The sequence below is a fragment of the Neodiprion fabricii genome, chromosome 2 (assembly GCF_021155785.1).
Source record: "Neodiprion fabricii isolate iyNeoFabr1 chromosome 2, iyNeoFabr1.1, whole genome shotgun sequence".
Lineage (NCBI taxonomy): Eukaryota > Metazoa > Arthropoda > Insecta > Hymenoptera > Diprionidae > Neodiprion > Neodiprion fabricii.
This window is the reverse complement of record NC_060240.1, coordinates 27,073,183-27,086,870: the sequence shown is the minus strand read 5'-3', so window position 1 is coordinate 27,086,870 and position 13,688 is coordinate 27,073,183. Positions and strand designations below refer to the sequence as shown.

General features: G+C 34.4%; 2 protein-coding genes across 12 annotated transcripts in view; one reads left to right on the top strand and one right to left on the bottom strand.

The window, feature by feature from the left end:
• Positions 1–13,688, bottom strand: part of LOC124176223 (solute carrier organic anion transporter family member 74D) — a 95,949-nt gene that overhangs the window by 3,844 nt on the left and 78,417 nt on the right. For 7 of the 9 annotated variants that reach the window (XM_046557187.1, XM_046557190.1, XM_046557185.1 and 4 more), the window contains one exon: positions 9,230–13,637. The exons of 1 other annotated variant lie outside the window; for it this stretch is intronic. In XM_046557187.1, the coding sequence (XP_046413143.1) occupies positions 13,471–13,637 (167 nt within the window). In that variant the 3' untranslated portion in view covers positions 9,230–13,470. Of the gene's footprint in view, positions 1–5,037; positions 5,117–9,229; positions 13,638–13,688 lie in introns of those variants that run through there. One more of the 9 variants, XR_006869328.1, reaches the window with a different exon arrangement.
• LOC124176225 (protein starmaker-like) lies at positions 204–4,402 on the top strand. 3 transcript variants are annotated; one of them, XM_046557193.1, is made up of 7 exons: positions 204–310; positions 365–568; positions 2,213–2,359; positions 2,463–2,832; positions 2,963–3,214; positions 3,281–3,918; positions 3,990–4,402. In XM_046557193.1, exons 1-7 carry the CDS (start codon positions 263–265, stop codon positions 4,257–4,259), a joined length of 1,929 nt encoding a protein of 642 aa, XP_046413149.1. In that variant the 5' UTR covers positions 204–262; the 3' UTR covers positions 4,260–4,402. The 3 variants fall into 3 exon arrangements, with proteins under 3 accessions (XP_046413149.1, XP_046413148.1, XP_046413150.1); XM_046557192.1 differs by having other exon boundaries at positions 206–310; positions 2,963–3,918; XM_046557194.1 differs by lacking the exons at positions 204–310; positions 365–568 and adding an exon at positions 1,856–2,012 and having other exon boundaries at positions 2,963–3,918.

Genomic DNA, 13,688 nt, shown 5'->3' with positions numbered 1-13,688 from the left:
GAGCCAATTCATAATAAGGTAGACCGTGACGAACCATTGCGATCACACATTTCTTGAACAGTATTTCGAATTACGAAAGTCGGGCGTGAATTTATACTAGGATACGAACGATTTAACGGGATTGAAATAATGGAAGGCAGTAAAGTTCGTTAATCGTAAAAACCGAACCGATATATCGGATTGATTTTGGATTCGCATACATCAGACAAGTAACACAAACGAGTAGACTAAGTAAGTGCCAGGAAAGTTCTGAAGGCCCAAAATGAGCACCTTCAATATTCTTCGAACACTCGTTTCCATTTACGCCGTGGTGAGTTTTCATATTACCTCCGATCCTTCGCGATTCAAGAAGATTATTTTTTAGCTTTTACTAGTTCAACCCAGCGATACGACAGTGTTGACCCGTTTGCGATTGTCGGACAACCTGAAAGATCTCCGAAACCGCTTGAGAGACTGCGAGCGTAACTCATTCCCGAAAATGGTAGCTCCGGTTAATGTTTTTCACAGCGTGATTGGAAAGTTTCGAGGTTTGGTTCCAAGATCGAATTACGGGAATGGAATTTCAGCCGTGAGTATAAAATATGCACTTTTTTTAAAATCGGTGCTAAATAATTGTATGGTTCGGTCATTACGATGATTGATCGATTGATTGTCCATAAATTCACATCAAACTAAACAAATCACAAATTTTCACCAAAATGAATCTGTTATCCTAGTCGTAGGTTTAAAACGGATCGTTCTGTCTGATTTTGGTTGTTACAGTCTCCGATTCTTTGGAAAGAAGCTTAGATTACATAAGAGGAAAAAAGAGAATGAAATATGCATTCGAAACCGGTAATATAATTCTGTTTTAAAATTTGAAAACGACAGTAAGATTTTTTTTAAATTCAGGCGAACTTTCTGCGTCCATGCGACATAAGCTTCATTTCCAAAAAGTAAAAGACTCTAACGTTTGGAACTAGGATCAATTTCTTAACTTACGGTACCTTACGATAATCTAGTCGTTTTTTCAGAAAATAATAAATTGCTGATTATCGTCTGAAATTGGTTTATCGATGAATCGAAATAAATTTTCAAACTTTAAACTTTTATCGATACAACTACAATTTTCAAAAATACAACTCAGTCTAAAACGTGCGACTAGATCACAACATTTTCGTAGTGAATACCGAGATAAAATTTGAAGTTTGTAATTAACACAAAAGACTCAGATTCAAAACTAGCAGATGTCACAGTAGCACACGTTTAAAATAGTAAAAACTCAATTTCACGTTTAGAGAACGAAAATATCATTGCGAGGGCTGTCGATAGCTAATTTTAATTATACTACTTAATGGACCGTTGTAATAAACTGGTGAGCCGAGAACCAACGCAGTTTGTTTCCGATGTACGAGATGACCCTGTAATTTGATTGCTGCACAGCTTGCTATGGACAGTAACATTTAAATTACGCGCCACATTATACGTGAAGATCACCATAAAATATTTCTAATCATAATCTTCAGGTGATATGTTATTGACCATTTTTTTTTTCATCGGATACTTCGTATTAGGCTTCTTCACTTTGTTAGTAATAGATACTTATAAAGTAGGCACTTTTTGTAAGACAGTATTAGAGGACAGTTGCTATTCGACTCGAAAAAGAATTTTGTATTGTTTATATTAAAGAAACTTCGTGGAAAGTGAAACTAGGCGAGCGATATAAATTGACGATAAGTTTAAGCATGTGAATTCTACGCCGCCTTTAATTAAGATTACGATACAAATCAGCCTTGCCGATGTGTGACGGGCTAGTATTGCCAATTGTTGATTTAATGGTCGGCGGACCTTATTGATATGCGATTATTGTCCGGAATCGGTTTGCGTCTATAAACACATATCCCGACCGGAAAATTTCTCATTGTTAGAACTGTATCGGCAAGAGTGTCCGAGAGTCGCTAAAGAAGAAAATCATGTCTCGCCCGTCGATTTTGGTAGCCTTAGTGCTATTCAGCGTTGTTGCTTGCACCCAGGTAACCCGGAAGGCTGACAAAAGGAAGTCTGTCGAACGTTATCTGCGCAAAGTGCCAGTTTATCTAATTTTTTAAACAAAGTTTTTAAATTGCACAATCCGCTCATTGTCAGTAAAAATATGGCTCATTTTACGATCGCAATAACATTGATGTATAAAACTGGTGCGATAGCTTGATATATTGTATATTTTTGGCAACAGGGAAGATCTAAGGGGTATGATGCCGTGAACAAAAACACGAATACGAACGAGTTTGGACGACGAAGTTACAGTAATGTCAATTCGAACACGAATTCGTTTTCCTTACAACCGAACAAGCTTTACAGATCCGAACACCGCGGCTCAAAAGTAAGTAGTTATCGTCTGAGATTTCTGCTATATGTTCCCGCTTATCTATCCCTCGCTAGAATGATTTGTAAAAAAACAGAAAAAAAAAAAATAAAATCGTCAGATCGACAAATCGTCAACCACGCGGACAAAGCGGGCGATTCGTGGAACCAAGTCCGAATTGGCGACGGCCGACGAAACGATGAATAAAGCCCAGACCCTGATAACTACTTTGGTTGGGACCGATGAGGTGCAAAAAGTCAAGGAACTAATAAAAATTTTAACCGAGGCGTACGAAGATAAACTGAACCACGAGGCTCTGGAAGCCATAGTCCGAGCTGTACGCTCTTTAGGGAAGGATAATGACCGGGCTGGAAGTACCGGGAAATTAGAGAAGCGTAATTACAACGAGAACACCAACAGAAATGTCTTCAGATCGGAAAAGCAGAAACAATCCGTGAGACCGCTGCCTGTGGGAGTTAGCGACAGCGACTGTGAGTTTGCCTGAGAGTATTGCAGGACTTATGTTTAATATCGTTAATTTGCACTCGCCTCCAACTGAAAAAATAAGTAATGATATGTGCACAGGGTAAAATCAATTTCAAGTAATAATGTATTTTGTAGTTAATCGTCGACTATTTAACCAACGGCAAGCCGCGGAACACGATTCCAACGAAAGTGGTTCTGACGATCATTACGATGATGATCATAGTCAGGATCATAGCGAGGGTCATGACGATGATGATCATAGTGAGGAACATTACGATCGTGATCATAGTGAGGATCATTACGACGATGATCATAATAAGGATCATAGCGAGGGTCATGACGACGATGATCATAGTGAGGGTCATTACGATGGTGATCATAGTGAGGATCATAGCGAGGGTCATGACGATGATGATCATAGTGAGGGTCATTACGATCGTGATCATAGTGAAGATCATTACGACGATGATCATAGTAGGGATCATAGCGAGAGTCATGAGGATGATGATCATAGTGAGGGTCATTACGATGATGATCATAATAAGGATCATAGCGAGGGTCATGACGATGATGATCATAGTGAGGGTCATTACGATGATGATCATAATAAGGATCATAGCGAGGGTCATGACGATGATGATCATAGTGAGGGTCATTACAATGGTGATCATAGTGAGGATCATAGCGAGGGTCATGACGACGATGATCATAGTAAGGATCATAGCGAGAGTCATGACGATGATGATCATAGTGAGGGTCATTACGATGGTGATCATAGTGAGGATCATAGCGAGAGTCATGACGATGATGATCATAGTGAGGGTCATTACGATGGTGATCATAGTGAGGGTCGTAGTTATGAGGGCGTATATAGTTCTCGGGAGTATGAAGACCATGATGAGAAAGACAATGAGGACGACGATTCATATAAGTATAGCACCGTATCTCGCGAATGGCAAAAGGATCTCACGAAATTAAGACCGTATGGAAACGTCAACTATAACAAGAACGTCAACCAATTTGGCCCCAGAAGGAACAGGGATGATTATGACAATGCTCCATTCCGGCGACGACTGATTACTAATCGACAGGTCAGTACCGCACGCACAGCGTTTATCTAGAACGAACAAACTCATCCGATTCTCCGTTTAATTTCTTCCAGGGTATGGATTTGCCAAAAAAGGACAAGAATCAAATCGGAAAAAGCGTTAACATCAACTCGAACAAGAACGATTTCCGGAACTGGGAGTCAAGACGCAATACGAACGGCAATGAAAATAGCAGTGGAAACCTGTCCGGAAGGGATGGCTACGATGATAAAGATTTTATCAAAATGATAAACACGAAGAAAGACGGAAATTTCAACTATAACGAGAACTCGAATATCCTCAGGCGTGACAATTCGGGCCTTATGCGCCATCGGCATAATTGAAAATTACCGACTAATCATCACGCGCGGGAGATTTATTGATTTATAGACCGAGAAACAACCTGAAAGATGAATATCAGCAGGTTGATCGCTTTTTTGTATAATACAATAAAGATTGCGTGTTATCGTATTACCGTACGACTCTATAAAAACTGTTTAAATTACGAGACACAGCCTTCTTTCTAAAATACGAATTGTATAAATATTCATCCCTGAATCTTTGAGTACGTTTGAGGGTTTTTACAGCAATTCACGTTCTCGCCGATCTTATCGCCATCTCAAATTTTAGAAACTTTGATTTTGAGCTTGTGGGACTTAAAGAGGCTTCCAATGCGCTTCTTGCTGAGCTTGCAAGAAAATAACGGAAAGCTTTTGGTGCTGTCTGGGTACCCATAGAGAATTGTAGTTGATCATTTCTACGTCATCTTTTCTTCTACACCTAAGAGTGTAAGGTTGGATACTTTTTAGATATTCATTATCAGATTAGGGTCAATCAAGGAGTAATTTAACTTTCGGTACTCTGTTCATATTGCGAAAGAATTAAGCTTGTAGAAATGAGAGTTGTAATAAATTATTTAAGAAATGTTATAGGCGCTGACCTTGCTTGTCAAAAACATGACAGCAAGCTTGCCTTGTAAAGAACAAGAAAAAAGCAGAATGAATGTATTTCACTGTCAGGAAATAGTATTTCATCATGAAGATGCAAACGATCACTAATAATTGTTGACCTTAGGATCCGTACAAAACTCTCGAGAAGTTTAGTACCGTCAATGATCCGTACCTTACACCTTCTGAAACCAGAATGATCCAATTAGATTACCCCGACTTGCTGCGGTGTTTCAGGCAGTCATTTCGTGGCGCTAAAAAAAAAAAAAAATAATTCAACAAATTATTGTATAATGATCGAGCGACGACTGTATGTCGACTGTTCTACGTAGAAGGATAAGCCAAGTATTTAGCAGATTCGACTTCTTGATTACAAAATTGTAAACTACTCCTATTCACCGTAAGTTGACCTGCTGCATTACATTTTCGTAGAGAAAAAAAAAAAAAAAAAAAAAACAAACAAACTACAAGTAGTTCTAGTATGGTAGTTGATCGTGAAATTAGTGGTGATAGAACTAACCTTGAACTCTCTAGTAGAAACGGTCCCACCAACTTCGATGGCAGTAAGCAACATTATAATGAATAGCAATAAAAATAGCACCTTCAGCGTATCCACAGAATTTCTTCCCGTGTTCGCAAGCACTCCAAAACGATATTTTCACTGCTGAAAACACCACAAAGTAAAGTGAATATGACCGTGACTAAAACTATCGCTGAACGCAACACTTGGTTGAACATTCGAATTAGCATTCACTAAAATTCACTGCACTTCAAATACGATACTCATTTGCACCAGAAAGGTTCAAGTATTGTTTAAAAGACGCTTGATGATGGTATTAAGAAAATTTTAGGCGCCTTTCTGTAGATTTCTCTACCGAATGAACAATCATTTGAAATTTTATAGAGTCTCCAAGTTTTCAAGTTTTAGAAATAATGACGAATTCCCCAAAATGTTCTGAAATTTTTCATCATGTTTCAGGCTCTGTAACAGGGCACCACTATGTTATTAATACATGCAAAACAATTACACTCTCGGGGCTGTTCTTATTGTCATCATTCTCGTATCCGTATTACTATTACTATGTAACTAATGCTATCATTGTCATTATTATTACTATTGTTGTTGTTGTTGTTGTTGTTGTTGTTATTATTAGTACTAGTATTATTATTATTATTAGCTAAATTGGCTCTGTACCATCACGACAATACGACTTTATGTCGACGTATCTTCAAAGATTTACTGTAATAATGATAAATGGCGTAGTAATGTGAGCTACATTGGGTAAAGCTAAATCGATTAGATCAATTCAGTAAAATGAAACGCCGAGTTACCCGGCATTTTCGTTTTTTGAAATTAATTAATTTTCAGTCGAAACTGATCGTAAGTTCCGTCTTTGCGTTACACTCAACTTGTCATTTCTGTCTAGGAAATTAACTCATCGTTGTTCGTGTGCTTTTTTCAATACACCGTTTGCAAACGTATCCGAATTCGTCCACGGCTGTTTATAACCCCTTGAAAGCAAAAAAAAAAAAAAATACCTTCCTAACCATTTAGGTACTTATTTCGAGGTTTCTTTTTGATATTTCGGAAGTTGGATTAAGAAGATATTCAACAATTTAATAATTGCAATTTAATGAAGAATAAGAAATCGAATCGAGCGACCGTTTAGCAGAAAGCACGAATCCGTATACGCTGGCCAACGGAGGGTTAATTGCCACGATCTGTTTGCGTTAATGAGTTAGTACGGCTAGATAATACTACGAAATTTCCATACTTATATAATATTATATGTAGGTATATAATATTACAGGTGTGTAGATATCTGTCAGCGGTTTTCAATCCTTACACTGAAACCGGAAATTGTAGACCACAATTGAGTGAAACATGTGAGGGAATAGACTTTCACAGACTGAAATCTCAGTTTTCAGATTTTCATTCGCGATACAATCATGGCCATAAGCCTCGGTATAAGTTAATCGATGATCAGTGTTTTCACTTCGCGTAACATTTATTGTTTAAGAAATAATATGTATATATATATATATATATATATATATATATATACATTTTTTAAATTACCGCTTTAAATTGCCTTTTATTAAAAACAAATTCGTCAATTATAATTAGAAACAACGTGTGTGTATGTGTGTGTGTGTCTTTGTTTATGTTGAAATTGTATTTTGTATACGATTAATATTAATTGAAAAATATGTAGTAGTACATTGGCTTCTTTTTACGCGCGTTGCTCAATCAGTTTTCGCATTATACGTATATAACGTATATGTATAATTAAAACAATAACGTGAGAGGTATAATTGTGATGTAACATTTACGTAACGGATCGGGTCGTGTCTAATGTAAAAACAAGATTTTCGTAATGTAGCACATACATACATATATGTGAATTCGGAAGAAAAATATGTAAGGAGTAGTCGAGTACAAGAATAATCATGCCCGAGTAACTAAGGTGATCAGTTAAAAAATATGCTGGATGCTTTGAGTGAACGAGAACAATAAAATGATTTCTACGTTAGCGGAAGAAAAAAAAAAGATCCGTAACATAAGTCGAAAATTTTTCGATGCACACACCCTTCTTCTATTTACAAAATTCATTTTTCAAATTTGTAATACGGATCTCACCATAGCTCTCAAACACGTATAATATTATCAAATGTACAAAACATGAATACCACGAAAATAGTGATACTAATGGCCTGATCAGACTATTTTATAATTCATTTCTATCGTACTGTTTATAAAGTAAAATAATAAAGACCAAGAAAAAAGTTGAAAATCATTCGCCAAATGTCTGTACAGCGCTTGGATTACATACAGACAGCTGATTAAAATTTTTCATGCCGATATATCCAAGTTTCACGTCACATGCACACGTACATTATATTAATATAATTACAATAACGTTTCTTAATTTAAGAAAGAAAAAAGAAAAACGAATAAATTTCATATATAAAACATATGTATAAGAATCAAAACATTTATAAATCATCAACTATATCGTATATGTATATACGTGTAATAATAATATGATATAATATTCGATCATATGATTTTATCTAGATCTAGGTATGGTAATAACAATCATTATAACATATGGCAATTATGATTTCGTATTTGTCTGCATGTAGGTACATGTATTATATATTTAGTTTTATATATCCTATATACGCACATTCGCCAACGCTAATTGTGAAAATCTTTACGTATATAATGCTATGTATTATTTAAAGACTAGCACTTATGTTTCAGTTGCAAGACCGAAAGCTACACTATATCATACTTATTTGTACGTACTATATTACTATTGGGGGGTAGAACTCTTTTGAGTTTTGATATTATTCTTATCCTACGTATATTACGCTAGATCCTTATTCAAAAACTTTGTTTATTGAAAATATAAAATCCTGGTACCAACAATTATTACTCATCATTCAACGAGTACAACACGTGTAAAATTAGATCCTTAACGTACATGTGTTTAATGCCATAATGTGATAATTTCATCATTGTATAATTACATTACATATAATTATATGTACATGCGTTCGTTTGTCAGAAAAACCACGTTTTCGCATTTTTTCAACTTTGTCTCTAAATTAAAAACAGGCCAATTTGTTTCATAATATCACGATATACCGATTTCAAAATCTCAATAAATACACGTGTTTGCAGCTTTAATGATGAGATAATGACAGAGTTCAAAAATCGTTATGGGCTGTACTACTAACTCCTAATCTATCGACGATAATCGGGATCATTACTGTACGTAATATACTTTTCTGCATACTCACTACTATTTATTACGCTCCTAAAGTCCTGCTTCCTCAATTATTAAATTCATTCGTTTTCCTTCGCTTTTTCAATATCCCATATTTCTTTTCGACTATATCCATATTATTCACTACCTGAGCAGCAATAAGATATTGTTAATTATCCTAGCATCGTAATCATTGTAATGGTATATATAATATAATAACGGCATTTGTGTTTACTAGGATGTATGTATGTATGTATGTGTATGCGTATGTATATATATATATATAGTAATGTAACAGTAAACGCTATAAACGTGATCACAATTGAATTAATAGAATTACAAAAAAAGAAAAAAAAAAGGAAAAAAAGGGCATGAAAATTTGAAGAAAACAAAACATCATTATTAAATGAAAAAATTGTATACGTAACTCCGCAAGTGAGTGAACCTGACAATGAAAAGATTTTCATAGATGGTATTTGTTCGTTGATCAGGCTGCTTTCGCACTCGTTTTACACGGCGAAATATAAATATATTGGCAATTACTCAGTGTGGGAAATTGATTGACAGTGGAGGAATAAAAAAAAAGAGTAATTGGAACAACACAATTCACAATATATTAAGTAATCAACAGCCAAAATAGCGCCGCTCCAAAAACGCGGATCTGTACTGATTACATCTTACACATTATATTGTTACTATTCATATTTAGGTGTAATTTTGTAACGTTATCCTACGTTATTCTATATGCGTGCGTGTGTGTATGTTTGTGTTTTACCTTTGTTCGTCAGTATAGTGATGCGTGATTTGAGATAAAATGAAATATGTAAGTATGACAGTGCGTACCTTAATATCATATACATATTATATTGTATCATGTATAATATATTATACAGTTACGGTAATGGTTAGATATAAAAATATGATTTCTGAGGAAGATTATTGTTACTATTATTGTTAATAATATTATCATATCAGTTTCATAATGAATGATGTTAATCTTGACTTTATTTCATCGTCGTCATCAAGTCTTTTGTATTATATTATATAGATATAGTTAATTACGTCTATTAATGAATGTTACATTAACCCGCTATACCTATATAGGTATATATCTATGTATATATGTAGATGCATGTATGGATGTCAAATGATGATTAGTGCCAGATTAAAATATGCGTCGCGGCAGTAAAAAAAATATTTATTTCGCCTTCTTTCCTGCTTCTTTCCTCTAATAATTTTCAAAACGTTATACATATAATTATAAACTTTTTTCATTATATACATATATATATACAGGCTTTCCAAACCAACTTGACAAACTTCCGACTCTCATCCCATTCGATTTCGTTGCTGATATGTTATCACATTCCTTAGGACAACTCGAGTTTTCCAAATTTGATAATCCGATTTGGCATTCAGAAGTTATAGTCAATTAAAAATATCGTTGATTGCGGAAAATGTCTAAATTGAAAATTTCGGTTCTCCGAAGACTTTGTAATAAAAAAACATCTGAAAGAATATCTAGTATATAATTTGTCGTAAGGAAGGGACTAAAAAAATTAGCAAGGAAATTCGAAAATTTTTAGGGTCGAACTTTTGTCTAGTTCGATATACTTCCTCTGTATGTGTGTATGTATTCGATGTCCAAGCATGCTATGTCTGTCATAGATGCATGCTAAACAACGTGTTATTGATTTAATATTGCAAGTATACATGCACGTGTGTTCGTATGTATGTATGTATTTATGCATGACTTTATTTAGAAAATTCTCCATTTTTTGTCCATTCTTCGTTACCGTTTCTTCGTAACGCGTATAATAAAGTATGTTCGTATCGATATAATCACGCTAATCATACCGGTACACTCAATTCTGAAAATTCGTCCTATTAAAAATATTATTCAAAAGACGATTAAAGTGTAATAACGATTTTTCTAATGAATATCTTGTATTATTGTGTATTGTGAATGAGATATATTTGTGGTTTAACATTATTTAGCAATTTAAAATAACATCAGTCAGTTTTTTCGTTCCAATAAAATAAATTGTGAAAGAATTGTTCTTATTACAGCTTCAAGATGTTCAAATAATTTTTTGTAAGTCGATCGCTGTGTATTCTATGTAAGCCTTTTCGTTGATTATATTCCTGTAAAGTCGATAGCAAATAATGCAACATATTTTTCTTAGTTCAAGACAGAATCACATACAAATTTTGGTATTTAATATGAATCGGGGGAGGGGAAAAAAAATCTCGTAGAATAATTCGTAGTGTTGCCTAACAGGGTCTATTCCCAGAATATTTCGTAGAAAAGAGGATTACTTCAGCATACGCAAACTTTAAGTTAGAATCGACTTACATTCAAAGCAATACGGTAATAAAATACCTTACATTTTTCAATGATTCGCGACCATACATCCAAAGGAAATTTTTTTTAAATACATTATTAATCTGTAAAATTGCGCTTTAAGGTATATTCCTGACTCATCACATACTGTTAAGTTTTTATTTTATATGCACGATACTCTGTCACCGAGTCTTCGTCAAAATGAGTTACGAAGAAGGTTAAGCCATGTAGAACACGTGTGTCATGCGTATTTTGCGTGTGTAAAGTGCACCATATTAAAATACGTTTTTTTTTTTCATTTCTAAATTCTCTTTTTCTCTTTTATTATACATGTGCTTCCTCAAAATTATTTCTCTCCCGCTTCTAACGTCACGGCAATATTTATGCTATATTATTAATACAATTTTTTGTTTAATATTCATCAAATTTCGTTTAAAAAAATATCTCGTGTATTTTTTGTATGTATGGTTGTGTTTGCATAGGTATTTATGTAGTTGTTGGTTTTTGTTTTTTTTTTTGTTTTTCTTTTTTTGTCAAGACTTTTCTTTGATTTTAATTTTTTTACGAATTCGTAACTTCTAGACCTCTCTTCCTCCCCTCACCTATTTCTATATCGCCCCTCGGATGGTTATAAATTTAATCAATATAATAAACTCTCATCTCTTCTATGTACATACGATACGTAAAAGTAATAAAATAAAAATATATATATATATATATGTATATGTATTTATGTGTGTATATATGTATATATATATATATATTTTTTTTGTTAAATATATAAAATTGAACTACTAAAACACTGCATCCCGATTAACATAAATAATATAAATAATCGGGAAGAGAAGTGATAAAATTTAATGTGATTCTTTCTTCACAGCAGAACGTGTCAATCAATCTAAAACTTCCTATATGCCGTAGACAAATATACGGCAATAGAAATAAAAATATGATGCTCTTCAACTGAGCATGGATCAATAATATTTGATACGGTAACCTTGCGATCCTAATCCAGCTGATGTGCTGTAAGAATACTTGTAAAAATAATTATCGTAATTGTAACTACAGAGCTCAGCTCAATCATCAAACAATTAATTAATTACAATTGAAATTTGTATAATTATATATATATGCATGTATACATATTGTATGTATATACAGAGTGAATTGCTGACGACCAAATGGGTTAATTCGCATGCGCGCAAATTAGAAAGCAAGAACAGTTGTTTTAACAGGGTGACCAATATTTATATATTCAGATGACACGTTGCCGCGATGCATGTAACGTCAAAAATGTTGGTCACCTTGACAAAACAGATGCTCTTGCTCTCGAATTTTAGCGCATGCGCGTCAAACCACTCAGTCGTTAGCAATGCATTTTGTACAAAATTGCAAATGTAAAATGCACAGTATCACATTTTTACCGTATATATATATATTACGATGTAAAAATACGGCACCCAGCATAATCCCAATTAGGCACGAAAGTCGCAATAACTTAGGTACACATGATTGATAAAGACATGAAAAAAAAAAATTAAACAAAATTAAACAAGCAAAATATAAATTCCTCTTAGCAATACTCAAAACGCATTTGTTATAGCTACCTATATCCACTGAGATTAAATCAATCCTAGAACAGGTGTATAACATTCTCGCGCTCTCTTTCGCTCACTCTTACTCTCTTTCCTCTTTCTCTCTCTCATACTTTTATACTTCGATTCTGCACTTTCAGTCAGTCAGTTTTGTTTTTACTTTTTTTTTTTCGTACCCGTGTGAAGTAAATGTGTGATGTAATTGTTATAATTACTCCCAAATATCTTCTCATGTGTAACATGCGTATAGATATATATCCCCTTTGCATGAGTTCAATAACTAGTTTGTTGCATTTTTTTTTTTTTAGTCTTCTGTTTTACGCCTGTAGTATCTCCTATTTTCATTCGAAAACAACACGTCAGTCGTAGGCAGTCAACACCACGCACGCGTTTAAAAATTATTTACAAATATGGCATTTTTTCCGCGCTGAGCATCATAGTAGTACATAACATTACCTATACACATGCGATCTCGTATATAATATTATCATGTACTCGAATAAAGATCTATCGTTTGGATACGTTTCTTCCTTTCATTTTTTTTTTTTTTTCCTTTTTAGTAAACCAAATGAGACTCGTATAACAGGTTGTTAAAATGTCGTTGTAGTAACCGTCGATAGGCGTGATTGATGCAAATATATCATTTAAATGAAAATAACGGTTGGCCGTCATTCACTCGACTACCCGAAGTGCAGTTCCAACGTTTAAAAACACAAGTTCTCACGTAGAAAATGAATCGTACGACGAGTACAATACCATTTTATAAGCACCTTTGTCTTTGATTCATGTATATATATATATGTAATTAAAAAAAAGTAACAAGAAATGCAATCTCTGCCTTGTGTCTTCCATCGCCTCGCCGGAGGGATTTTTCTTTGTCGATTTTTTTCCGTTTACAGGTAATCGTTGTCGGGTGCCCGTTGTCGATCCGACCTCTTCAAATTCACCATTTCCTCCGCCGTTCCTTCCTCGTTCTCATCCGCAAAGTTTATACTGCCTGCTTTGTACCATACCACAAGGTCAGTAATGAATGCGCAGAGCAAAATACCGCCCGTGGTACCTGAATAACGAATGAAAAATGGGTGTTGCTTCTTTCCTACCTTTGGTTAGA

Excerpts from the sequence above, each read along its gene's own strand:
- LOC124176225 (XM_046557192.1), top strand. The coding sequence starts at position 263 with ATGAGCACCTTCAATATTCTTCGAACACTCGTTTCCATTTACGCCGTG. Across the intron at positions 311-364 it reads TCGTTTCCATTTACGCCGTG|CTTTTACTAGTTCAACCCAG; the intron begins GTGAGTTTTCAT and ends ATTATTTTTTAG. Across the intron at positions 569-2,212 it reads ACGGGAATGGAATTTCAGCC|GGAAGATCTAAGGGGTATGA; the intron begins GTGAGTATAAAA and ends TTTTGGCAACAG.